The following is a 26,006-nucleotide window of genomic DNA, read 5'->3' on the forward strand; positions in this document are numbered from 1 at the left end:
TAACTACAGAAAGTACAAGCTTGGATTGTCAAGCTTGGCTCAACCATTCAGAGGTCCAGCAGAAACCAAGAGTAACAAATACAAAGAGTTACAAGTACACAGCACTTCTGATGTTGAAAACTGCTTAAGTACTACACTCATAGTCACAATTTAAAACATGTGGATTTTGATAACTAATAAAGATATCATTGTCTACAGCTCTTAAGATACCACGTGTACCGTTTCATAACTATATTTAAGTAAGAGAGTGAGAACAAAATTACCAAGACCGATATTTGTTGCAAGTGTCTGATTTGATGCAACGCAACCACCAGTACAAACCACTGGGGATCTCCGAGAACAGAATTTAAGTTGGGACATCTTTTCCAAGCCAAGGCACCTACATTGCAAGAAACCTGAAAAAAAAGACATATGAAAGATTGCATGAAACTACCTCTGTTGAGTCTTTAGCCCTAAGGGCACCTGTATTAGGAGCATAATCTCAGTACCTCATTCTCACCTGCTCCAATTTACAGACTGTAACAGTCAACTTGCCTAATGCATTTCCTTAGCTCTGCACAGCCGCGTCCAGGGTACTGCAATGAAGACTGAATGAATGAGATAACATAAAATTAATTCTGTGTATGTCACCTCCTTTTTTCTTTGAGACACGTCTGTAAACAGCTTGCAATTTTCTCAAAATGGCTTTATTATATTCTCTTTCTAGCAAATACTTAAGCTGCAAACTGCCCTTGCTTAACTCCAAGCTGGTTTCCAGCTACAGAGCTGCTTTGGCTAGACATGCACCTGGTCAAGTTCTTGTCACCAAGTCAATTTAACCCTTTTAAAAAGTCTTCAAGAGTCCAGACTAATTGAGCTCAAGTCAGTGAATTCATTCAAGTTGTAATCAATTGGCAAAGCAAAGACAGGCCTTCCCATTCCCCAAGGAAAGAGATGGCAGCTGCAGTGAAGCAGGGGCAGTACCAGGGTTTTAAATATCCCTTTCTTTACAGGCATTTTGTTTTACAGCAGATTGACCCAGGATGCTCCAGACCTTGATCAAGGTCCTGAGGATGTATCTTATCTCGCTTTGAGCAAATCAGGCTGAAAATGCAACAAAATCAAAGGCCTCTGCCAAGTAGGGCCCTGGGCTGGACACCGGGTCCCCAACCATCCTATCCAGGCCCTCCTGGGTGCAGGTTTTGGCACCAAGCAGCGCTCGGTCTTGGTGCCACCTTAGCATCCGCGCCGAGCAGCTGCCTGGGGCCGCCCAGCTCCGAGCTGCCCCGGGGCTGCGGGACAGAAAGTCTGGGTGCGTGTAATCGCTCGCCAGCAGCGCCGGTGCGAGGGTCCCGCAGGCAGCCCAGGCTGCAGGGCCCCAGCGCGGGGTACGTGACGGCAGAGGCGGCGGGAGCCGGGCTCGCACGTTGCCGCACAGGCGCTGCAGCCCGGCCCGCCGGTGCGGCGCAGGGGGGACGGGGCCGCGTTTGGCCCGTGGCTGCCGCGCTCCGGGGCCTTTCCCGCTCGCTGCTTTGCGGACACCCGGCCCCGGCGCCAGCAGCGCCCGCGCACCCACCTGCCGGCGAGGAGCAAGCGGCGGGTGACGTGCCGGAGCCAAGGCCAAGGGCGCGGGGCGGCGTGACGTCACGGCGGGCGCGCGGGCTCCCCCGGCCCGGCAGATGGGGCTGTGCGCGCCGAGCCGCCCGGTGCAGCCGCGCTCCGCCGGGGGGGCGGGGACCCCCGAGCCCGGGACAGCCGCGGCTCCGCGCACAGGTGGGAGCTTGGGCAGAGGCCAAGGGGAAGAGGTCACGGCCAAGCGAGTGGTCCGTCCCGGTGCCCTTGGTATTGGGAAAAAAGCAGCACACGTTAGTACTTCGCAGATTAAACAGATCATGGAGAGAGGTCGTGCTACCATAAGGCTTAGTAGCATTTAGCAGGGATCATTGCTAGCCAAGGAAGCTATGAGTGTATTTTTAATCGCAACATATAGCTAGTTGGGGTAGACTTAGACAAGCTTCTGAATGCATTGTATCCTTCAGATCTAAGGAAAAAGCATCTATCCCAACCAGGCAGTTGGTCCAATTAAAGACAAAAATGGCAAAAATCCTTTCCTGGACTGTCATGGCTACAACATCACTCCAACATTGCCAAAGAAAGGGTAGACTGTGCTGCTGACACAGAGTAGGGTCAGAGTCTTGTGGAAGGACAGTAGATATATGCCCTGTATTAATATAGGGTGTGTCTATGCTGCATGGTGCAGTGTCATGTAGAGATGCTTGCTATTTTGAGTACAGAAAGCAGTATAGCCACAAGCAGGAAAGCGTTTCCCCAGGGACAAACAGCAGTGGCACAGTATGTGCTGCTGCCACTTCTCCCTGGGACATGCTGGTGCATGCGTGCTCCGGCACGTGGCACGTTGCCCTGGGTGGGGTAGTGAAGGCTGGGGCCAGCACCTGGGCTAGCCCCGGCAGCCTTACCTGGGGTCCTGAGGGCCTGCAGCCATCGCAGTTTGGCAGCACAGGGCCTGGCTGGCAGCCAGAGCATGACTCCAGCCAGCCAGGCTCCAGTTTCCGGTAATGCACAGTGCTGGCACATGCACCACCCCACTTTTTTAAGGCATGGGTTTTTTGACACTGGGATCACCACTGCAAATTAGTAGTGTGGGGAATGTGTGCATGTGTGGCGCATACAACACTGAATACTGCACATCCACGCTCATCTGGATGTGCCCATTGATACAATGTGCCCATGCTAATTTACCTTTTCTTAGGACCTACCCAAACTGCTTCTAGCAGCTGAGTTACAGATACCAACTTAGTTTGAAATGAGCTACACGGTAGTGAATTGTGCAACAGTTGTTTGGCCTATAGTTGATAGCAATGGGGACAGTCCTTTGGGCGAGGGGTTGGACTAGATGACTGCCTGAGGTCCCTTCCAACCACAATTTTCTATGATTCTATGATCTAAAGGATTTCCTCAGTCTGTACCTGCCATTTCTTAGATAACCCATCATGTAGTTCACAGGTTGTAACCATCCCACAAACAAGTTAGTACAGCAGCAGTTATGTCTTTTGAAATTTGATTGTACTGTCCTTTCTACTGTTTTTTCTCTGGGACAGAGGCCCCTCACTCTCTGGCCTCTCACTCTCCACACCACTAACCACATATGGAAAAATGGAAAGTAAAAAGGAGCCTAACACCTCTTTGCATCATGCCAGCAAGTGTTACTTCCTGTGTGACTGTGCGACTGCCAGGAGCATACAGCTGAAAGACACAGGTGCTGTGATGCAAACCCAAAGGCTGGCTACACCCAGGTGACTCCAGCCATCACATTCTCTTCGACATAGCCCTCATGAAGCAGTTGGAGATGATGCTTGACTCAATGGATTGACTAATCCTAGTCCCATGTTTCAAATGATTTCCAGATTCAGAAAGACTGAATTAGGGCAGAAAAAAAGAATCCATTTTAGGAAATCTGAGTCTCCTCTCTCCTTTGGAAAAATGTCTATTAGTTTGGAGTTTTGCTATTTAGCTCAGTCTGGATACTAGCTAGCCTTAATCCATTCCTACTGACAGGCAAGCTTTACTAAATCCACACTTAAGGGCTGGCTGCAGTGAAACCCAAGCAAAAAGGCCAAGCATAAATAAACATTTAAATTAAGTTGCTAAATCAGTTTAGGTCAGTAGCTAAGAACATAGTGAATGAGCTGGCCTTCTGCAGTGCGGGTAAAGGGATGGGGAGTAGGGTAGAAATGGCAGAATTGTTTATAAGGTCAGCATCTTCCATCTGCATCTGGAGTGGGATGTTTAAAGGAATCCTGACAATTGGATTGAGGCATTTGCCTTTGAGTCACTGGTGATAAATGGGATGGTAGGCAGAACTTTTTCCCTTCCCTTCATGCCAACATTCACAGCTGTGGAAAAGCCATACCATAGCCTGTAAAAATGGTTTATGCTCAGTCTATGGTAATTTTATACTATGTGACCATGAACGCTCCCATTGTAGTGTACCACCAGTGGGAGCCAAATTGTATGCACCATTCACCAACTGTGCATGTACTTTGGCTCTATCACACTGACTGAAAACACTGCATAAAAGTCCAGTTAAAACTGCAATATGGGACTCTTCTTGCTATGGGAGGGAACAGACAGGCTGCCGAAAGCCATGGAGACTGTTTGCACCTATCTAACTGTCTGTTTATTGAATACCCTACACTGAGAGCACTGTTCAGTCTGCAAGACTTCCTTCAGTTGTTTTATTGCCTGCTGGTTTTGTTGCTGTAAATATCTCACCAAGAATAAAATGTTTGACACACACACGCACGCACGCACACACTGCTAGATTCTTCCCCCAAATGTCTCCCATTAAAGTTATAGACAAAATTCACAATGACTTCCGCTGTTTGAGCATGGAAATGGATACATCACAGACCCAGAGATAATGTCATTACAGGAGCATGGGTAATGTCATTAGAATATAGTCAGGCTATGGTACAGAAAGGAAGAGCTTAGGGCTCACAGAAGGAATTGCCCAGGCATCCATGGAGACATACAGAAATGGCAGAGACTAAAAGAAACAGGGACAGCAATCAGAGTTATGTGAACAAATTTACTCCCCTGCCCTTAGCAATATGGCTATGTGAGGAATCATATTAACTAGACCAGAAAAATGTACCTAACCCGACTCCCAGAACCAGTACTCTGGCTAGAGACATCTCACGAACCCAGTGTGTCCAGATGAACTGGCACAACTCTGTAGGTGTTTTGGGACCATGGGGGCCATATACCCTGGGTTTCTGTTGGAGTTTGAATAAAACTACATCAGCCCCAGTGCATTAGATAGTTGCTCTGACTAGGTCTTCATTGGTCTAGCTCTGTCATGGAGAGGGAAGAATTATATCCATTGTACCTTTCGCTTTGATTGACCAACTTACAAACCAAATAACTGAAAATTCCCATAGCAGCGGATCTTGAGTCCCTTATGTGGTCCTCACCAAAGCCAGCAGAAGTTGGTCTGACTAAAGGCTAAATAAAAACAGTTTGCAAAGTGTGTCTCTTGGGGAAAGCTGGTTCCCCTCCTGAAGTCAGTAGAAGATCCAAGCTTTCAGCAGCTCACAAAAGTTCACTCTGGTACAATGACAGGCCTTCACACAGGTCTACCATGTTTCCCCTAGATACACAGAGCAGTGTATGCGATTATTTTGAGAGTGGTGAGAGACATACTTAACCCACTTCGTTTGCTGTGATGAATTTAGCATGGTGTAAAGTAAAAACCCTGGGTGCAATCCTGAAATGTAATGAATATCATCATTTTAAAAACTGCTCCATTAGTAATTAGGATACAAGATGTATTTGGAGCTTTGATTAATATCTGCATCCTCTGACCAAGAATTTCATGAAATTGTACACGGGTTAATAAAAACATGAGTTTCTAATAGTCTTTCCTGGAAATAGACTTGCCTTGTGCAGCACAGCTTTAGAAATCACAGAATAAAAATCAAGGTCAACCTTTAAAGTCCAAGGATAGAAAAAATTACCCATGTTCAATGGCCCAACCCCTCCTCCTCCCCCCCCCACAAAAAAAAGGGTCTGCAGCCTTCCAAACAGCAAATTCTGTGGAAGCCAACAATTTTGGCATCACCAGACACAAGTCTGCCAAGGGAAATGGTCAACCCACTGTGGAAGCCAGAATGAAAAACAGCTTCTAGCTGCCTTGCAGGGACTTGCAGTTTCTCATAAGGATGTTTCCTGTAAAAAAACAAACAAACAACAAATGCTCCTGGACCCATGCAATCTTTGCAGCTTTCCAGTGTCACCAAAGCAGTTCCAGTTGAGCTAGGACATGAGAAAAAGATTTTTAAAAAATACAATGCATGGACAATGCCATCTGAAATGTCACCTTCGAGGATTAAAAAATTGCAGGCCAAAAGCCCCTGAACTCTATCACACTTGCTACAAATATAGCTAAGCTCAGACTTTCCTTCTCTAGGCTGACCCTGTTTTGTTACTATAAACTCAGACTATTCAGCATAATTTGGGGCTTGCTTCTGTTTTTGTTTATACCAGTTCTACACCACTGTTCCTCTGCTAGCTTTAATGGAATTACTTGTTTTACATCAATGTGTAAGGCAGTTCAGGGACTTAAAACTCTACTGTGATGTTCTACTAGTTTTATCTCAGTTTTGATCACATTTCTCATCTTGTACTTCCTTATATTGGTTGGTCTGTCAGGGTTTGAAAGCAGATGATTACCTGTAAATAACAGTAGTAAGAAATAAAAAATGATACAATGTGGTAACATGATGAATGGAAATAAAAGCCAGTTTCTATTAGCACTTTTTCCCTTTAGTGACTTAATGCAATTTGACACAGGCATCCTGTACCTGATCAACTCATTTTGTATACAGTTCCTTTCTGGTGGCGTGCCTCTATCTCTTTATAGGGACCCTCCTTATCTTAGTGTGAATAAAAGTAATCAATGCTGCACAAGCATGTGTCATTCAATTAACCTCTCTCTTCTTCTGCAGGCAACTGGACTAATGCAATGATGAATCAGATGCTACAATGCAAAGCAACCACAATTTTTGCTAATTGATTAGCTATATCTGGTACATGGGAGATTTAATTCACCAGAATGATGTAAAACATCTGTACCATACTATTTAATAGCACTGTGCAAAATTTCGCTGGCAGTTTCATTTCAATGCTGTTTCGACTTGTTTTGAGTTCGAAACAGCAAAATCGAAACAAAACCAAGAGCTTTGAAATAGCCTCAAAACAAAACGAGGCAAGTCAAAACGTTTTGAAATTTTTTAAACGTTTTGAGTTTTGAAGCCCAAGCTGGGCTTGCCTGCAGGGAAACAAAAACTAAAGGAGAGGGAGGGGGGAGGGGTGGAAGGAGTGCTCTCAAGGGCAGGAGGAGGACTGTAGCTGGCCAGTGACTGCGATTTTTTCTTGAGGTCCCTTCCAATCCCAGTGCTCTGGGGGAGGCATGGAAAAACTGCATAAGAGGTAGCATTGTTTGAACTGTCCTGCTTTCTGCCTTGGTGTCAGTTGAGTGAGGGCACACCTTAACACACACAGTGTCACCCACCCATGTCACGAGTTTTGCCTGTCAGCAGCTAGAGATGCAGGGCCCCAGAACCCAGACTCCCCCTGCACCGATCTCGACAGCTGGCAGGCTTCGTGGCCACAGCAGGGCCTACCAGGCTTGCAGTTTTCACCCCCCTGTGCTCCAAGACAGACACAGCCCCACAAGCAACCATGTCACAAATTTTGCTTGTCAGCAGCCAGAGGTGCAGGGCCCCAGAACCCCCTATACCTCTCTCCTTGAAAGTCGGCAGGCTTTATGGCCACAGCAGGGGCTAGCAGGCCTGCAGCTTTCACCCTGCTGCACCTTAACATGCAGTGTCACCCATGTCATGAGTTTTGCTTGTCTGCAGCTTGTGGTGCAGTTTCCCCCAAACCCCTGCACCTATCTCCTTGAAACTTGTCAGGCTTCATGCCCTCAGAAGGGGCTAGTATCTCTGCAAGTTTCATCCAAATCAGGCCAAATCAGAATTTACGACATTATAGGCTGTTTTGAGCTTCCCCATTATAGCCTATGGGCGAAACATCATCAAAACAGCGACACTTTCAACGAAACAGAACAGCGGTTTCAAATCAAAACAAAATTCAAAACAAAACATTGTTGAAATGCAAGTCAAAATACAACAGTGCCATTTCACACAGCCCTACTAGTTAATGTGAACCACAAGGAAATGTTTTCATTTGCAAATCCTAAAAACTATAAAAGTGTCCAGGAATCCTCTCTCTTCCAAGTATGCCTTATTTTATTAGAATGTTTAATGTATTATTGTTTCCATTGGCTTTTCTAGTTTATATTATTTGTACAGTATATATAAATTATTGTTCCTTACCAGCCAGACTGTATCCAAATTTTGGTAGTATAAGGGGGATGTGACCACACCACTGCACCCCTTCCTGACTTCACCTCACCCCCAAAGACAGTCATGTCTGGCAAACATTTCTAGGGCTTGCCTAGGTGCTAACTCAAACCAAATACACATCTTTATTTATTTTGATACTATTTTGCTATTTGAAACTACAAATGTATATATAGTCACTTTTTCAAAATAAGACTGCCCTGTTTCCCTATATCAGTGGCTCTCAACCTTTTTTAGACTCGAGTCACCCCTCTTAGATTAAAAATATTTTTTGTTAGACTCAAGTCACCCCCAGTAAATGCCAACTCTTAGTTTCACTCATTTTTTTGACTACAGACAAATAATAGAACGAGTCCGTCTATTGCAAAGAACTCAGAAAAATCATAGCAGGTCAAAATGTTTTTACACCAGACGTTCTTATGTGAAAACTCTAAGTTTATCTTGTGAATCATGTTTGCACACCTAACAGTCCTAATATTGTGTGCAACCTGGAGCACTCTTGAAAGGCAGTCCAGGCAGCATCTTGCTTGTGAATCACTGCCCTATATCTTAAGTCAGTAAAATATTGATAGCTTACACCAAAATATCACTACATGATAATAGTATTCACATCCAGATTTTCATACTGGAAATTGGTAGTGTGCATTACCTCCATTTAGTTATCTATTTCCAGTTATTGTTTCAACAAATGCAGAGTAAACCTTGTGTTTCCCAAGTTTCAACACAGCAATGAGCAGGGATTGGGTGGTCAGCCCAGCTGGCTCTTTATTCTGTTGCTTTTCATTCCTGTACACATCTGTGTCTTATTAAAAGTTCAACATCACAACATACTAATATGTTGGTGTCTTTGGTTTTACTTCGCTGGGGCTCAGTCCAGCTTTTCTTTGCCAATTTTTCTGTTCCTTGCAAAACAATCTCTCTTTATGGCTGTGTTATGCTGTGAGGGAGGTGGTCCATGGAGACTGTTTAGGGAAGAAGCTGAATGATCTTTCCCATATTACACAAGCACAGTAATAATGATTCCTAAGGTCCCTTCTCTAAATGGAATTTTTTTGCACCTACCTCAAGTCATTGTAACTATTTTAGTCACAATTCTAGGATTTCTATAAGCTCTCAGTAAGAAAAAGGTTCCAGAGGGAAACTTCTCTTTCCTGTCATATATGTAAACACATTAATGTTTTAATTAAGGCAACAGTAATCATATTAGGAACATACAATTACCAATTGCCAGTCAGAGTTCCTAACTGAATCTTCAGTGCTCGCCTAGTTTCTAATATCTCCTAGGCCACACTGTGGGAGATAACACAATCTGTGTGCTAGAATGGGTTCTATCAGGGGAGTAGATACTACGGTGAGTCAAGTGTTAATCTCTTCGCAGAAAGGGAACTGTCACTTGCTAAGAGTGACTCAAGACAAATTAAGACTTTGATTTTTCTCCCAGTGTTGTGCTTTGGTAAACTCGGTGTGGGAAGGGATTCAAATTTGACCTGTGTAAGGTCTAAATGCAAAAAAAAAAAAAAGGAGCTCTGAGACTGAGCACATAGGTTTAATAACACTTTTTTAACTGAGGCACTTGTCTGAATAACATTCATTGCTCACTTTGGCTTGGTCCACTGTCTTGCAAATGGACTAAACCTTATTTAAACACTGTGCATCGTGTTATGTCCTAGGTTTCTTGGAGTGGTAAATCAATATATTAAGGACCAAATTCTGCCCTCAGTTATGCCCAAGTAGCATTGTCATTAATGCAGCAGAAGTGATAGGGATGGATCTAAAACCCACTGAAGTCAAAGATAGTCTTTTTGTTTACCTCAGTAGATTTGGGATCTGGTTCAGGATCTGGCCCCAAGACCCAGTACTTACCTGAAAAAATCAGCAGCTTTATTGCATATATCTAATTCAGGAGGGGGTCTCTGTAGTATGTCCCAGTATCCTATTTCAGCACAAACTAGATATTGGGGGAAAAAACTGGGTTTTATATATACCACACTAGGGTATATTTTACTTAGAATAGTCCAATGCCCTGGTCAGGGATATCAAGGGGACCTGTTACACATTTCTCCTCTGTAACTGGAAAGATGCCCACCATGCACATGGGGTTAGTGCGTCAGTATTAAGGCCCTGATCCTCAAATATTCTGAATATGGACATTGCCGCCTGCATCTTCAGACAGATCTGCAAAGGTAATGGGGCTCAGCGTGAATGCAGAAGTTTACCTGTCATGATTTTTCTGGCAGGGACGGAGTCTAGGATGTGTTTTAGTTTTAAGGGTTTGGTTCTAGTCAAAAATAGGATGAAACTCTCACTGATTTTAAAAGTAATTTTCATGTGAGCTTTGTCTGTGGTGTTGGTCTTTAGAAAATTATGAAAATAAAGGAAATCAGAAATACAAGAAAAGGAAGAAATTCAGTGTAGCTTTTCTAAACCCTCTCCACTGTTCAGGGACACTGACTGGGAAGCTGTTGAGGAACATCAGCTGCAGAGACTCTGTTAAATACTTACAGTTTTGATTCTCAAGAAATTTAAGAATAATACATGTTTGTAAGGCTGACCATCCCAAGGCATTTACTGGAGATTCCTGACTGCAGATGACTATTGCCATCACAAGGTGACTCATGATGACACAATCTAATTTCAACAACTGCTAAGAACTATTTTTCAGTGAAGGGATGGGCAATGTTTTGTAAAAGTGGGCATCCAGACTTGAAAAGCATATTTTCCAATAGCCAAAGTCCAACTAACTGAATGTCTCATCCATGCTGGTAGAACATTAACAGAGGTTGTCATGGTAAAATGAAAGGCTGTGCAGAGCCTAATCTCATTTATGGGGTTCAGAAAGTTGAGATCACGGGAGTGAGAGCTTATAAATAACCAGAGTAGTGCATTACTGACAGACTGCAACATCTGTGAACGGAACATTCAACAGGCTGAATCCCTTCAGCACAAAGCAGAGCTGGATTTTGTAAAAACAGCTGAGAAACTCCTGTTTAAAATACTAAGGAGGATCTGAGTGGGAGTTTTTTGTTCTCTATAATTTATTCTACAAATTTATTGTGGAAGCATGTGCACTGGGGATTGTGCTAAGTGCCTAGGACTCACCCTCATCCCTCTGGCTGTGCTGTGTACCCTAGCTAATATTTTGCTGTTTTTCCCTGGAGGAAAAGTGGTCGAGAGTAATGACCATATTACAGATGAAGTCTGGTACTTTGGAGGGATCATAGGATCAGGTGCATTGGTGAGTAAGCAAATCTACAAGGTGTCACTTCTATTTGCTGAAGTAAAATGTTGGGGTTTACTGTAATTCTCCTGTACTGCAAATAAAATACTGTAAGTGTTGCAAATTGCTCTTAGTTTTTCACTTGAATGAATAAATAGGCAATTTTAAAAATCAAGTCTTAATTCAATAATAAATAATATAATCTCTGATAAGAAAATGGGACCCTGAAGTAATACAGTGATAAACAAAGGATAATTTGAAATAGTCCCACCTGATAAAATTGTTTTTTCTATTGTTGATAGATGATCTTTCCCGCCTTGGTATTTTTGGGCCTTAAGAATAATGATTGCTGTGGATGCTGTGGTAATGAGAGCTGTGGAAAAAGGTTTGCGGTAAGTGAAATGGAAGGATATTGTAAAAAAAAAAAGAAAGAAAAAGAAAGCCAAATGCCTACTAGTAATGACATTTATATCAGATGTATCTATATATAGTTATGGTATTATAGGGTGTGACTATACGGGGCACATACAGTTTATTGCATGAGGCAGAAAATTCTGGAACTCCTTTATCATGAAAAATGATGAATTGATGTGCCAAGATTTTTTTTCCCAAACTCCTCAATATTGTACCATGATCACTGTAACCTGTTGAACTACCAGAACTGTATCCCTGATGCAGCAGGCATGTCTTCACAAGATACTTTACTGAGCAGTAGATTACTCTACTGCTCAGTAAAGAGTCACTGTGTAATTGTGAGCAAGAGCTACTGTGCAGTAGAGTAATCTACTGTGTGCTTTTCTACTACCTACTAAATACAGGTAGTAGATTTACTGCACAGTAGCTACTGCGCAGTAATGCACGGTTAGATACCTGACTAGGAGCAAAATGCTCCTCGTCAGAAGGGGAGCAGGGGCGGAAGAACAATCGCCTCCCCCCAGAGCTTCCTGCTGCCAGGGTGGGCTCCAATCGCAAAGCTTGGATGGGGACAATGTCCCCTTGCCCCTGAAGTAGGTAACTCCCAGCCCCAACTCCATGATTACAGGCTGGAGCAGGAGGACATTGTCCCATTTTGGGCTCCAGGATCAGAGCTCACCTCAACAGCAGGCAGCTGCTAGGAGCAGTGAGCAATTGCCCACCCCCAGCTGCGATCACAGAGCCAGGGCCAGGAGCTGCCTGCTGCCGAGGCAAGGGGAGGCTCAGGGAGCCGGAGCTGGCTCCCCGTGCTGACCTTTCTTATTGCTTCTGAGCACCTCCCCAAAAAGCTGGATCATCAGGGGTCAACAAAGGATCAGGTGTAGTGGTTCCTGGCTGCACCATGACCCCTCTTGTTTCACAAATGCCTCTTCTTCCAGCTTACGCTGCCGAGTAGGCAACTAGCTGAAGGAAATGGCATGACTTCTGCTGTCAACCCTACGCTAGCGTAGAATTACTTTATCCTAGGACAATAACCCTAAGAGAATGGAGAATTTTTTCTGGAACAATACGTTTTTCATATACAGTAAACTGAAGTGGGCTAGATTCTGCTCTCAGTAGCATGGTGTAAATCCAGAATTACGCACTAAAGTAAGAGTTACTCCAGATTTACAGTAATGTAATTAACCTGGATCCTAGATCCTTTGCAGTTACAGTATTTGTAATGAACATTGGTTGTATTCTCTTATGTTTTCAGCCTGTCTCAGGAGCCATTGGCATAGTTCTCTATTGATTTACCATGCTGGGGACTTTGCACATGTGTGGAGAGCCCCACTAGTGGATCCCTGCACAGGCTCAAAATTAATATTGAACTAGACTCCTTGTTTTAATAAAAGCTGTGGTTCTCAACCTTCTCAGACTCAAGGCACTTGGGAAATGCTAGTTTTAGTTTCCTTTTGCTTTACTACAGAAAAACAACAGAGCAATTTTTCTGTTGCAAAGAACCCAGAGGGCATTTTTATATGGGCTCTGGAAGTGGGGGTGGGAGATGTTTTAATTAGAGAAGCTCGGAGATCCACCTTAATTAAAGCACCTGCAGCGTCTCATGTATCAGCATCCCTGCAGTTCAAAATGGTGGCAGGAGCTCATTAACTAAAGCTCATCAAACAAGCTCATCAAACGAGCTTTAGTTAAAATGTCCCTGCCACCATTTTAAAGCATGGGGTTGTTAATACACAAAAAGTAAAGGCTGCTGGAGCATGCTAATTATCATGCTCTAGCAGACTCAGTTACATAGATTTCATAGACATTTGGGCTGGAAGGAACCCTGGAGGATTATCGAGTCCAGCCCCCTGCACCAGGGGCAGGAAGTCAGGAGGGATCACAGGATCCCAGCAAGATAAACATCCAAATGTGTTTTGAAGGTGTTCAAAGTGGGTGCTTGAACCGCCTCTGGTGGCAGTCTGTTCCAAACCTTGGGGGGCTCAGACAGTGAAGTTCTTTCTTATGTCCAGCCTGAACCTGTCACAGTGGAGTTTGTGACCGTTCAATCTTGTCATCCCTTGGGGCACTCTGGTGAACAGCCGTTCCCCCAGATCCTGATGAGCACCCCTGATAAACTTATAGGTGGCCACCAGATCACCCCTGAGCCTGCGCTTTTCCAGGCTGAATAGCCCTGTTGCTCTCAGCCTCTCATCATAAGGTCTCTTTTCCTGACCTCTGATCATGTGCATGGCTCTCCTCTGCACTCTCTCAAGCTTCTCCACATCCTTTTTGAATTGTGGAGCCCAAAACTGGACGCAGTACTCCAGCTGCAGCCTCACCAAGGCCGAGTACAGCGGGAGAATGTCGTCCGGGGATTTGCTTGAGAAGCATCTATGGATGCAAGCTACCGTTTTGCTTGCTTTACTAGCCGCAGCATCACACTGAAGGCTCATGTTCATCTTGTGGTCAACCATGACCCCAACGTCCCTTTCATCTGTAGTGCTAACCAGCGTAGCACTACCGAGCCTATAAGCATGGTGCAGGTTTTTCCTCCCAAGGTGGAGAACCTTGCATTTTTCAGCATTGAACACCATCAGGTTCTCGTCCTCCCATTTCATGAGTCTGTCCAGATCTGCCTGGATCTCCCTCCTGTCCTCAGGTGTGGACGCTTTACCCCAGAGTTTGGTGTCGTCGGCGAACTTGGCCAGTCTGCTTCTGACACCAATGTCCACATCATTGATGAAGATGTTAAACAGTATAGGCCCTAGGAACAGAGCCTTGAGGGACCCCACTGGTGACTGCACACCAAGACAATTGGCTCCTGATGACCGCCACCCTCTGGGTCCTGCTGCGGAGCCAGTTACCCAGCCAGCAGATCATGGTGACGTCAAAGCCACAGTTAGCCAGTTTAGCCAAGAGGTGATCGTGGGATACCAGATGGAAGGCTTTTTTAAAGTCAAGATATACGACATCGATCTCTTTCCCCTTGTCCAGGTGACAAGTCACCGGGTCATAAAAGGAAATGAGATTGGTCAAGCAATTAATCAAGTCCTCTCTAACATGCTGTAACTACAGTGCATTGGAGCAGCATCTATAGGAGCCCAAAAAGACCACAACAGATGAGGATGTTTTTAACACTACGAGTTGTTATTTGAAATTTCTGGGTTTATGTTGTGAGTCTTGTTGCATACATCACAGTGCTAACATTGCGTGGCACCCCATGGTATGCTTGAATGGATCTCAAAGAACCCCAGGGTGCCATGACACCCTGGTTGAAAATCACTGAAGTAAAGATAAGCACAAATATATTTGAAATGCTCCAAACCCTCCTCAGGTTCAGAGTGTTTCAGGACTTTGAAGATATGCAGCCCTCACACTTAGGCCACAAACCCTGAGAGAGTATCTGCAAAAGCCTGCAGCAACAGTTCCCTCCAGCAAGGGCGGTGGAGTGAAGGAAACTTCATGCCTCTTAGCCTCTGGTCTCCAAAGATTCCTAAGGACAGCTCAGCACACAGGAGGGCATTCATTGGCTGTCTACTTCCCCTCCTGTGGTGGGGGTGAGGAGTGGAGCATTGTGGAAAGCTAAAAGACCAAAAGTAACCTACCATGCTCCTCTGCAAGGTGAAGTACTGAAACACATAGAAAAGATTATGAAAGAGGCCATTCTTAACAGACTGGCTGATGGCAGCATCCTGAGGGATAGCCAGTATGGGTTTGTTGAAGGTAGGTCTTGCTTGACCAATCTTATCTCCTTTCATGACCAGGTGATCTATCACCTGGACAAGGGAGAAGTGATTGAAGTCGTATATCTTGACTTTAAAAAAGCCTTCAGTCTGGTATCCTATGATCACCTCTTGAAAAAACTGGCCAACTGCAGCCTTGACTTCACCAAAATCCACTGGCTGGGGAATTGGTTCCATGGTCGGACCCAGAGGGTGGTGTGGTCAACAGAAGTCAATCGTCATGGTGCCCTATGACTAGTGGGGTCTCTCAAGGCTCTGTCCTTGAGCGAACACTATTCAACATCTTCATTAATGATGTGGACATTGGTATCAGAAGCGGAGTGGCCAGGTTCGCCGACGATACCAAACTCTGGGGTAAAGCGTCCACACCTGAGGACAGGAGGGCAATCCAGGCTGACCTTGACAGGCTCAGGAAATGGGCAGATGAGAACCTAATAGTGTTTAACACCGAAAAATGCAAGGTTCTCCACCTTGGGAGGAAAACCTGCAGCATGCTTATAGGCTTGGCAGTGCTATGCTGGCTAGCACTACGGAGGAAAAGGACTTGGGGGTCATGACTGACCACAAGATGAGCATGAGCCTTCAATGTGATGCAGCTGCTAGTAGAGCGAGCTAAGTGCTGGTTTGCATCCATAGATGCTTCTCAAGCAAATCCCAGGACATCATACTCCCGTTGTACTCAGCTTTGGTGAGGCCACAGCTGGAGTACTGCGTGCAGTTTTGGGGTCTGCAATTCAAAAAGGAGGTGGAGAAGCTTGAGAGAGTGCAGAGGAGAGCCACAGGCATAACCAGAGGTCAGGAAAACAGACCTTATGATGAGAGGCTGAGAGCCATGGGACTCTTCAGCCTGGAAAAGTGCAGGCTCAGGGATGATCTGGTGGCCACCTATAAGTCTATCGGGGTGCTCACCAGGATCTGGGGGAACGTCTGTTCACCAGAGCACCCCAAGGGATGACAAGATCAAACAGTCACAAACTCCTTTGGTATCATTTCGGGCTGGACATAAGGAAGAACTTCTTTACAGTCCAAGCCCCCAAGGTCTGGAATAGACTGCTGCCAGAGGTGGTTCAAGCACCCACTTTGAACACCTTCAAGAGACATTTGGATGTTTATCTTGCTGGGATCCTATGACCCCTGCTGACTTCCTGCCCCTGGGGCAGGAGGCTGGACTCAATGATCTTCCGAGGTCCCTTCCAGCCCTAACGTCTATGAATCTATGAAAAAATAGGTTCCTCTTTTTTTTGAGAGTCATTTTAAAGTGTTTCTTTGGGTGCAAATGTCTGCATCCTGTGTCTGGAGCACTTTCAAGGCACTAGGGGCACTTGAAACTTCTGTTGGTGGCCAAACACATGGTGAATTAACCAAATGGTACATTTTATCCTACAACAGCTTGTTGCCCGTGTTTTGCCACAATTACTCATTAACTTAAATCAGATCAGCTTTGGAAACCTTTGTATATCTTCCAAATAATGCTTTGGACTTCACTTCACTTCCACCCAGGAAACACAATTGAAATTGGTTTGTCTTCACAGGAAAATTAGGACAGAATATGTCCATACATGATCCTTGAGAATCAATTACATTGTCTATTAAATTAATACTTGTTTGAAATTATTTCAAGATTTGACACCAGAACAGAAAAAAACAAAAAATGCTTTCAAAATGCAAATGAAGACTTTTTTGACACTCATGAAAAAATAACAGAAAACGAAAGCATTCTTTTATCCCCTGCCCAATTATAATATAGAAATACAAGCTTCAGTGTACATTCCCACCTATATACCTCAACTATATTTGAAAAGGTCCTGAAAGGGTCATCACATTGTAACCTCATATTCTGCTTTTGGCTTCCCTTCCCAGAATTCCATCTTTATATTTGTGCCAATCCCATTGTTGGTTGTAATGAAGACAAAATGCATAGGAACATAGGTGTACAGAAGTTCCTTTTTTCACCATTTAAAACCTTTTGTAGGCATGATTTAACAGAAAAGCATGGCTTTACAGCACTTTAAAAATGGGTACAGCACTTTTTAAATTAACCCTTGTTAAATGAGGTATTACATTTGAAGTGCTGTATTTTACAGCACTGTAGCAACCTACAGTGATTTAAATAACTTTGGTACACTGGTCAAATTTCTGACCAGTGGGGTAGCCCCAGGCAACTGCAGAGTGCCCCCTGCCTCCTTGCCTGCAACTCCCCCTCCCCAAACACTACACTTGTGTCATGTTTAAGAGTGCTGTAACTTTAGAGTTCTAAATTACAGTACTGTAGGTGTGTCGCTATGGTGATGTCGTTACTGTGGCGTAATTTAGTGTTTCCTTTAGTACCTTTTGGAAGTACTAAATCATAGCACAGTTACAGCCTGTACTGCACTATATGCATGGTGCATGGTTATATTTAGGAGTTACTTTGCCATAGTGGTGCACTATATCAGGGAAGTGCGTCAATAGCTGCTGATCATGTGTAGACGCCTGCAGATGTTCACCTTAGCGCATTGCTACAGCAACGTAGTCTCACATGTAGACACTCCGTGTAAAACATGCACAGAACACTTCTGTACACACCCCTAGGGATTGAAGGGGCCTTCTTGGGCACCAGATTCAGTTCCTGAAATAGGAAGTGAAAAATACTGTAATCTATTTGAAACTGAAGGACAAATTTAGGACCAAAATCAGGCCAATATTTGATCAAGACACCAAAATTGACAATTCTGCTTTGTGAAATGTGTCATGGGTTCTTTAATTACCACGATAATGAGGTTTGGTTATGATCATTTCTGAAAAATGGGTATTTCAGTGACATAGGAATGTCTGAACACTACATAGGGACAGTCCTCAACCCCTGTATCATCTCAACCGCTGTATGGGCCTGTGTCATCTGGTTCATCTGGCCTGTGGGTCATGAAATTTAGCAGTGGGTTAAATTGAGCACCCCTGCTGCCAAAATTCCAGACCCACAGAGAGCCCCACATCCTGCATGCTGGATGGGGTGCCCAGTCCCAGCGCACAAAGCTGGACAAGGGCAGCATAGGGCTTCAGGGCTCAAGCCCTGTTTGGGGGGGCCAGGTAGGGGAGGTGATGGGCCCCGGGACCCAATCCTAGTGTGCGGGAGGGGCAGCACAGTGTCCCTGGGATCCAGTCCTAGCACATGGAGGGGTGGGGGTGCAGGGGACAGCACCAGGCCCCCAGGACCCAATCTCAGTGGGGGGGGACAGGATGGGGTGTCACCAGGTTCCCAGGGTCCAATCCTGGTGTGTGGGGCAGGGAAGGCAGTGCTGGGCCCCAGAGCCCAGTTTGGCCCACAGGCTGTCTTTGTGTCACACATCTGGACTGTGGGGCCAAATGGTTGAGGCTCCCTGTTGTAGAGGGAATAGTGCCCTCTACTGAGTCAAAATATTACCACTTCCTGCAATATCAAGATGTTCACTGTAGTATCTCCATGGAACTACTGACAAAGGAAGGAGGGGAGGGGAGACAAGATGGGACTGTGTTTAAGAGAAAAGGGGAAGGCCAGCAGACATGCAATATATGTTAGACTGCAGTTATAGAAAAATAACTTTGTCATATGTTTCTTTCTCTATCAGATGTTTTCTTCTATAATATTTGCTGCAGTAGGACTTGTGGGAGCTGGTTACTGCTTTGTTTTGTCAGCATTTGCTTTGAATAAGGGACCTAAATGTAACACGAATAACACCTGGACATATCCGTTTCTGAATGGGTAAGATATTGCATGGGATCACCCAAGGGCTACTCAGACAAGCTGCAATATAGTCACTGAAATTTGTGGCATTGCTTCTGTCCTGGGAATTAAAAGTGGAAATTGCATTGTACCACCACAGAAAGGCAGTTGCCTGCTGGAAGAAGCATTGCGTAGCAGAGAAAGCCACATTGCACAACATTCTAGGGTGTTATCCTAGATTCTCAATGCCTGATTTGTCTGAAACTGCAAGGCATCAAAGAACCTAATAAATAGAAACTCATAACTGTCTTAGATTTGTTTTGATCTGATCTGTCTTCAATTTTAGTTGTGGAAGTTGCAGGAAGCTGTCTGTTTTCCACACTATGCAGCTGAAAGTTGTGATGTCACAGAAAGAAACCTGTATATTTATTACTTGAATAGAATTTAGATAGGGAGATCATATCCCTGGATTCCCAGAGGATCCAGTGGCTCAAAAATAAAGTCAGTAAATTAAGAGCTATTAACCACTGGAAGAGATGATCAAGGGATGTGAAAAATTCTCCATCACTTGGGGTCTCTAAACCAAGTGTGGAGGTCTTTATAAAACATGTGCTCTACTTCAACTGCATGTTGTCAGTCAAGATGAAGGAATGTATGACCTGCATTGCACTACATGATCATAAATGTGCCTCCTGGGATTATGACTACAGTTCACGGAACATCAAAAATATCTACAGGAAATACTTTTTGAAGTCGCTTTTCAATTAGCTGATGAAAAGGACTTAATATGGCAAAAGCATGAGGATTAGACCTATTATTCCACTGTTACTATATTACATTTTATCTTTGGGCAGGATTTTAAAATACGATGGTGTAATACCTTGTCCGAGTTTCAGCATAAGCTGTAATAGGGGTAGCTTGGCAGTGTTTGTTTTTTGTTAGCAACATTCATTACCTTTTATCACAGCATTTTACGGTGGCATTTCTTTCTCTTGTTATAGGTGTTATATCAGAAAATAAGAATGAAGGAAAATGTTTAAATATGAAATATATCACTGTTTCCATGTTTGAAACTCCCAAAGAAGTCAAATTAACATTTTGTATGCTCAAATCAATTAAACTGCCGTGCCCTAATCCAAGATCAGAGGATAAAGCATTGAAATCTATGTATATACAAACATTTATTAGTGATCAAATGAGAACAATGGGATTATACAAAGGAGGAATTTAGTTTCCTGTGTTCCAAAAGCAGTTTATCCATGGCGGATGCATTTAATTTACCACTAGATGTCAGGGGTGCTCTGTACAACTACAGAATAGAAATCCTAATGTATTTACCTATTAATGTATTTACAACTTCATCAATCTACTGGATACAAAAAATCATGGACTAAATATAAACGTTGGATTTATGGCACATTATAACCTGTGTGCCATCTGATAACCTCAGGTAACCTATCTACAATTTACCAGCTACATTCTATAACCAGGTCAGCATTCCCCCTTTTTGCTCCCCACCTCCACCTGTCTATCACCCCCTCTGACCCTCACTGCCAACCATTTACATTCTCACTGGCCTGCTTTCTTGCATACTGGCTTCTATACCATCCAGGAGAGCACAAAACAACTGCAAACACTCCCTCTACTTGACAAAGGGTGTGTGTACCCAAAAGCTCGCAAAAAGCAAATTTTCCAACTATTTAGTTGGCCTAATAAAAGATATATTTTATTAGGATGACTATTCTGCAGTTGCTCAGGGATGTAGGGCGGCAGTTAGGAAGGCCAAGGCAGAGATGGAATTAGGACTAGCTTCTCAGATTAAGGACAATAAGAAGTCCTTTTTTAAATACATGGGGGGCAAGAAGAAGGTCCCGGGTAATGTGGGGCCCTTGCAGGACGCGTTGAGAAATTTGGTCGTCACACCAGACGACAAAACTAACATGTTTAACGATTTCTTTGCCTCCATCTTCCTAAGTAGGGACCAGAACAGCCACCTCCCTGTTGGGCCCCCTCGGGCCCTAGGGGAGGCACACCTGGGCCAAAGGTTAGCGAGGAACTAGTTAGGGAGCTTCTGGAGGGGCTGGACGTGTTCAAGTCAGCTGGCCCGGACGATCTCCACCCTAGAGTCCTAAAGGAATTGGCTGAGGTCATTGCAGGACCCCTGGCATGGCTTTATGAGCACTCGTGGTGCTTTGGTGTGGTCCCAGAGGACTGGAAGAGGGCCAACGTGGTTCCCATCTTCAAAAACGGGAGGAAGGAGGACCCAGGAAACTATAGGCCGGTTAGTCTTACCTCGATCCTAGGCAAGCTGTTTGAGAAAATTATTCTGGCACATATCTATGAGGGGCCAGCAGGGGAGATCATGCTTAGGGGCAACTAACACGGGTTCATCAGTGGCAGGTCCTGTCAGACCAACCTGATGGCCTTCTACGATCAGATTACCAGATCATTAGATGCAGGGGTAGCAATGGACATAGTCTTCCTGGACTTCCGGAAGGCATTCTCTCACCCCATTCTCATTAAGAAACTGGGGGACTGTGGTGTCGATGCCATCACAGTCAATTGGGTTGCCAGCTGGCTGGAGGGCCGCACCCAGAGGGTGGTAGTGGATGGGTCCTTCTCAACTTGGAAGGACGTGGGCAGTGGGGTTCTGCAGGGCTCGGTCCTCGGGCCCGCACTGTTCAACATCTTCATCAGTGATTTGGATGAGGGGGTAAAAAGCACCCTGCTCAAATTTGCTGATGACACCAAGATGTGCGGGGATGTGGGCACACTAGAAGGAAGCACAATCAGACCTAGACAGGTTACAGGGGTGGGTGGATGTGAATAGGATGGGATTCAACACAGACAAGTGCAAGGTGATGCACCTGGGGAGGAACAACCGGCACCATACCTACAGGCTGGGGAACTCCCCTCTTGTCATCACGGAGGCGGAAAAGGATCTTGGGGTCATCATTGACTCCAAGATGAACATGGGCTGGCAGTGTGGGGATGCAGTCAGGAAGGCCAACCGTACCTTGTCATGCATCCACAGATGCATCTCAAGCAGGTCCAGAGAGGTGATCCTCCCCCTCTATGCAGTACTGGTCAGGCCACAGCTGGAGTACTGAGTCCAGCTCTGGGTGCCGCACTTCAAGAGGGATGTGGACAGCATGGAGAGGGTCCAGAGGAGGGCCACTCGTATGATCAGGGGACAGCAGGGCAGGCCCTATGAGGAGAGGCTACGGGACCTGAACCTGCTCAGCCTCCAAAAGAGAAGGCTGAGGGGGGATCTAGTGGCCTGTTATAAACTAGTCAGGGGGGATCAGCAGGCATTGGGGGAGTCACTGTTCCCCCGTGCACTGCCAGGAATGACCAGGAATAACGGTCACAAGCTGGCAGAGGGCAGGTTTAGACTAGATATCAGGAAGTGCTACTTCATGGTCAGGGCGGCTAGGATCTGGAACCAACTTCCAAGAGAAGTGGTGCAGGCTCCTACCCTGGGGGTTTTTAAGAGGAGGTTGGATGAACATCTTGCTGGGGTCGTTTGACCCCAGTATTATTTCCTGCCATGGTGGGGGGTCAGACTAGATGATCTACTCAGGTCCCTTCCGACCCTAGAAGCTATGAAACTATATCCCATTAGCCCAAAGAACCTTGTCTGCCTATTTACCTATTAAAAAGGCATTTGACTTTCAAAGAAAGATTGATGCTAGTTCAGGTGAGCATCAAATGACATTGATTTTTTTCATATTTCCTTCCTCACAAACTATTATGTAGTATCTAAATTGTATTACAAACCCACATCCAACAAATCTGATTGCTGTTTTCTCCTGCCACAGTCAGATTACTGTTTATAAATGCAATTAATTAACTTCAAAATACATTCTACATGGGGCAAACAAATGTAAATACAATACCATTAAAAGTGATATGGAAATTAAATTACAGTAATATGAATAGAGGGACTTGAATTAGTTCACATTACAATTGCAACAAATTTGTTAGCTGCACTAGCACCATAGTTTGTGCATTACTAGTATTGTCTCCTAGATTATTTTTCTTTTTTACTCAGGAATTATTTAAGTGACAATTCACTCTGGAATCAGTGTCAGTCACCTGTGGACATAGTTCCTTGGAATTTGACCCTCTTCTCTTTACTGCTGGTGATGAGTGGAATTCAAGCAGTGCTTTGTGCCATTCAGGTTGTTAATGGCCTCTTTGGAACGCTCTGTGGGGATTGCAAATGTTGTGGATGCTGTGGGGTAAGCAAATGGGTATTTTCTTTATGTCACTACCTGCAATACTAGATGTCCCCTCAAACAAATGTAACAGGAAATTGAAAAAAAAAAAGCCCAAGTGAATTATGGAGAAGGATTGAGGGATTTTTTTAGGGACACACTGTAGAATACATCACAGTTACTGGCCAGACCCTTAGCCTTAGCAAAGTCCCTTGTGCAGTGCTGCAGTGGTACAGAAGGGATTTAAAGCTGCCCAAAGTCAGCATAAAAGGGTTTCCTTAGCCACAGGATCATAGCTAAATGACACAGAACTGAAGCCAACTCCATGTTCCCACCCTTCTCTCAGTCTTCATGATATACAGGGCATGTCAATAGCATGGTGGGAACCAGTAAGAGAGAGAGACAAAGCCCTTTGTGCTCTGGTGATAATTACCAGCATAATGGCTTCAAGAGGGACTTTACAAGCTGCTGCAGTGTAGAGCAACCTAAAAGTCAGCTCTAGGATTGTTTGGTCTGGAATAACTGATTTAAAAAACCAAAATAACTGCACTTGCTGAAGTGTAATCTGAGTGTCTGAGAGGTTAGGAATACTGAAGCAAAGCATTCTGACAGCTTCCCACAAGCCTTGTCAAACAGTACTAAAATCCATTAAAAACCACAGGGCTATCAGAAAATATAATTATCTTTATATTTTTATTTTTCCAGGGAGATGGACCTGTTTAAAATATACGAGAGTTGCAGAAATCCCTGCGTATGAGGAGGAAACTCCCCTTGCAAGTACTTCTTAAATGCATTAACCAGGTGTGACGTTCCTTCTCTATGCTCCCTGACTGTGAAGGTCTAGAATGAAGGGCATTTCCTCATTATTGCTATGAAGCCCTGATGTCTCCTTCCATCCCACTACAATCCCACATTACAAAATGAAAGATACAGCTGTTCAGCTTTTACACTTATATTTATTTTTCTAAAGCAGCTCCCATTTAAAAAGAGCGCCTGGAGATTGGACAATCATTCCCCCTTATGACTGAGTTCTTTGACTGGGGATTGATCAATGCTGTTCATGCATGTTCATCCATTATTTAATTGCCTCTGATCCGTTTTGGTGCTCATGAAATTAAAATGCCACAAGTGTGTAATTTTCTCCTGAAGTCTATGAGAAAGATTTATTTCATTTTGTTTGTACAACAAAAGTGAAGACTGTTGTGCTCCAACCCAAGATCATTAAAGTGCTCTTGTAAAAAGACTGTGTATTATGGATAATCCTTGTGAACCTAATAAAAGGTTCCTTTTTTGCTGACTGATGGACACATGGCCTTATCCTTCCCTTGTACAGGGGAAAAAGTGATAAGCAAGACAGCATAGAACCCAGTTCATGTCAGGAAGTAAAGGACCACACATTATCATTATCCCACCATTGATTCAGATGTGCCACTATCTGTTTTTCCATAGTTGCTGTCAATTAAATGGGTCAGATACCATGGTCTGGAGTCTTTCTGCTTAGTGTGGAGAATTGTCCTTGGCATTTTGTTCTAATTGCTGAAGGCAAAACTGGTTAGTTACAAAGATAGTAACAAACTCAACCCAGAGAGAGTATCTGTCTCCATATATTAAGGTGCCCAGACCATTGACCTGACTTTGCCAGGGTCGTGTAGAAGGATCAAAGAATCATAGAAAATTAGGGTTGGAAGGGACCTCAGGAGGCCATCTGCTTCAACCTCTTATCAAACCAGGACCATCCCCAACTAGAACATCCCACCCAAGGCTTTGTCTAGCCAGGTCTTAAAAATCTCCAAAGATGGAGATTCTACAACCTCTCTAGGTAACCTGTTCCAGTGCTTACTACTTTCCTTGTGAGAGAGTTTTTTTTCTAATATTCAACCTAAACTTCCCTTGCTGCAATTTGAGACCATTGCTCCTTGTACTGTAATCTACCATCACTAAGAACAGTTTGGCACCATCCTCTTTGGAGCCACCCTTCGGGTAGTTGAAGGCTGCTATTAAATTCCTCCTTAGTCTTCTCCTCTCCAATTCCCTCAGTGTCTTCTCATCAGTCATATGCCTAAGCCCCTACCCAAATCATCTTTGTTGTCCACCACTGGACTCTCTCCAACTTATCCACATCCTTTCTGCAGTGGGGGTCCCAAAATTGGACACAATACTCTAGGTGTAGCCTCACCAGTGCTGGACAGAGGGGAAGAAGAATTTCCTTCAATCTGCTGGCAGAAGCCTTCTTCAAAACAAGGGCATGCTGTTGGCTTATATTCAGTTTATTGTCTACTGCAGTCCCTAGGTCCATTTCTGCAGCGTTGCCGCTTAGCCAATTGGTCCCCAGCTTCTACTAAAGCATGGGACTGTTGTGTCCTAAATGTAGGACTTTGCACTTGTCCTTGTTGAACCTCATGAGATTTCTTTTGGCCCAATCCTCCAATTTGTCTAAGTCACTCTGAATCTTAGCCCTGCCCTCCAGTGTATCTACTACTCCCCCAGCTTAGTGTCATCTGCTAACTTGCTGCAGGTGCACTCTATGCCATCTTCCAGGTCATTGATGAAGACATTGAACAAAACCAGCCCCAAAACCGACTCCTGAGGAACTCCACTTGATAACTGCTGCCAACTAGACACTGAACCATTGATTAATACCATCTGAGCCTGGATGGTCCAGCCAGTTTTCTATCCACCTTACAGTTAATTTATCCAGCCCGCATTTCAAGGGAGCCTAATCCTCCTGAAGGAAGAAGGGTTGGAAAGCTGTAAACTTGCTTAGACAAGAACCAGCAACAGGGTTTGGCTGCTGCAGGGTGCCAGGGGACAGCGCCACTAAACTCC

General features: G+C 44.5%; 2 protein-coding genes across 5 annotated transcripts in view; one reads left to right on the top strand and one right to left on the bottom strand.

Annotated features, from left to right (window-relative positions):
• The window catches only part of LOC149862964 (uncharacterized), a 50,735-nt gene extending 49,052 nt beyond the window's left edge, over positions 1–1,683 (bottom strand). For 2 of the 4 annotated variants that reach the window (XM_090050547.1, XM_090050545.1), the window contains exons 1-3: positions 1,556–1,683; positions 500–587; positions 264–395 (exon numbers count right to left, since the gene is read on the bottom strand). In XM_090050547.1, coding sequence (XP_089906673.1) covers positions 264–360 — 97 coding nt within the window. In that variant the 5' untranslated portion in view covers positions 361–395; positions 500–587; positions 1,556–1,683. Of the gene's footprint in view, positions 1–263; positions 396–488; positions 588–1,555 lie in introns of all 4 variants that reach the window. The other 2 variants (XM_090050546.1, XM_090050548.1) reach the window with 2 other exon arrangements.
• A 9,074-nt stretch (positions 1,684–10,757) lies between these two features.
• On the top strand, positions 10,758–24,597 carry TM4SF4 (transmembrane 4 L six family member 4). Its single transcript, XM_090054405.1, has 5 exons — positions 10,758–11,160; positions 11,445–11,534; positions 18,866–18,999; positions 23,015–23,204; positions 23,886–24,597. Exons 1-5 carry the CDS (start codon positions 10,987–10,989, stop codon positions 23,901–23,903), a joined length of 606 nt encoding a protein of 201 aa, XP_089910531.1. The 5' UTR covers positions 10,758–10,986; the 3' UTR covers positions 23,904–24,597.
• Positions 24,598–26,006: the final 1,409 nt, after the last annotated feature.

The sequence above is a fragment of the Crocodylus siamensis genome, chromosome 6 (assembly GCF_052110815.1).
Source record: "Crocodylus siamensis isolate JL-2025a chromosome 6, ASM5211081v1, whole genome shotgun sequence".
NCBI lineage: Eukaryota > Metazoa > Chordata > Crocodylia > Crocodylidae > Crocodylus > Crocodylus siamensis.

Bases quoted from the DNA above. Each gene is read 5' to 3' on its own strand.
- TM4SF4 (XM_090054405.1), top strand. From the start codon at position 10,987: ATGTGCACTGGGGATTGTGCTAAGTGCCTAGGACTCACCCTCATCCCT. The intron at 11,535-18,865 runs GTAAGTGAAATG...TTTCTCTATCAG, and splicing joins GCTGTGGAAAAAGGTTTGCG to ATGTTTTCTTCTATAATATT. The intron at 19,000-23,014 runs GTAAGATATTGC...TTTTTTACTCAG, and splicing joins ACATATCCGTTTCTGAATGG to GAATTATTTAAGTGACAATT.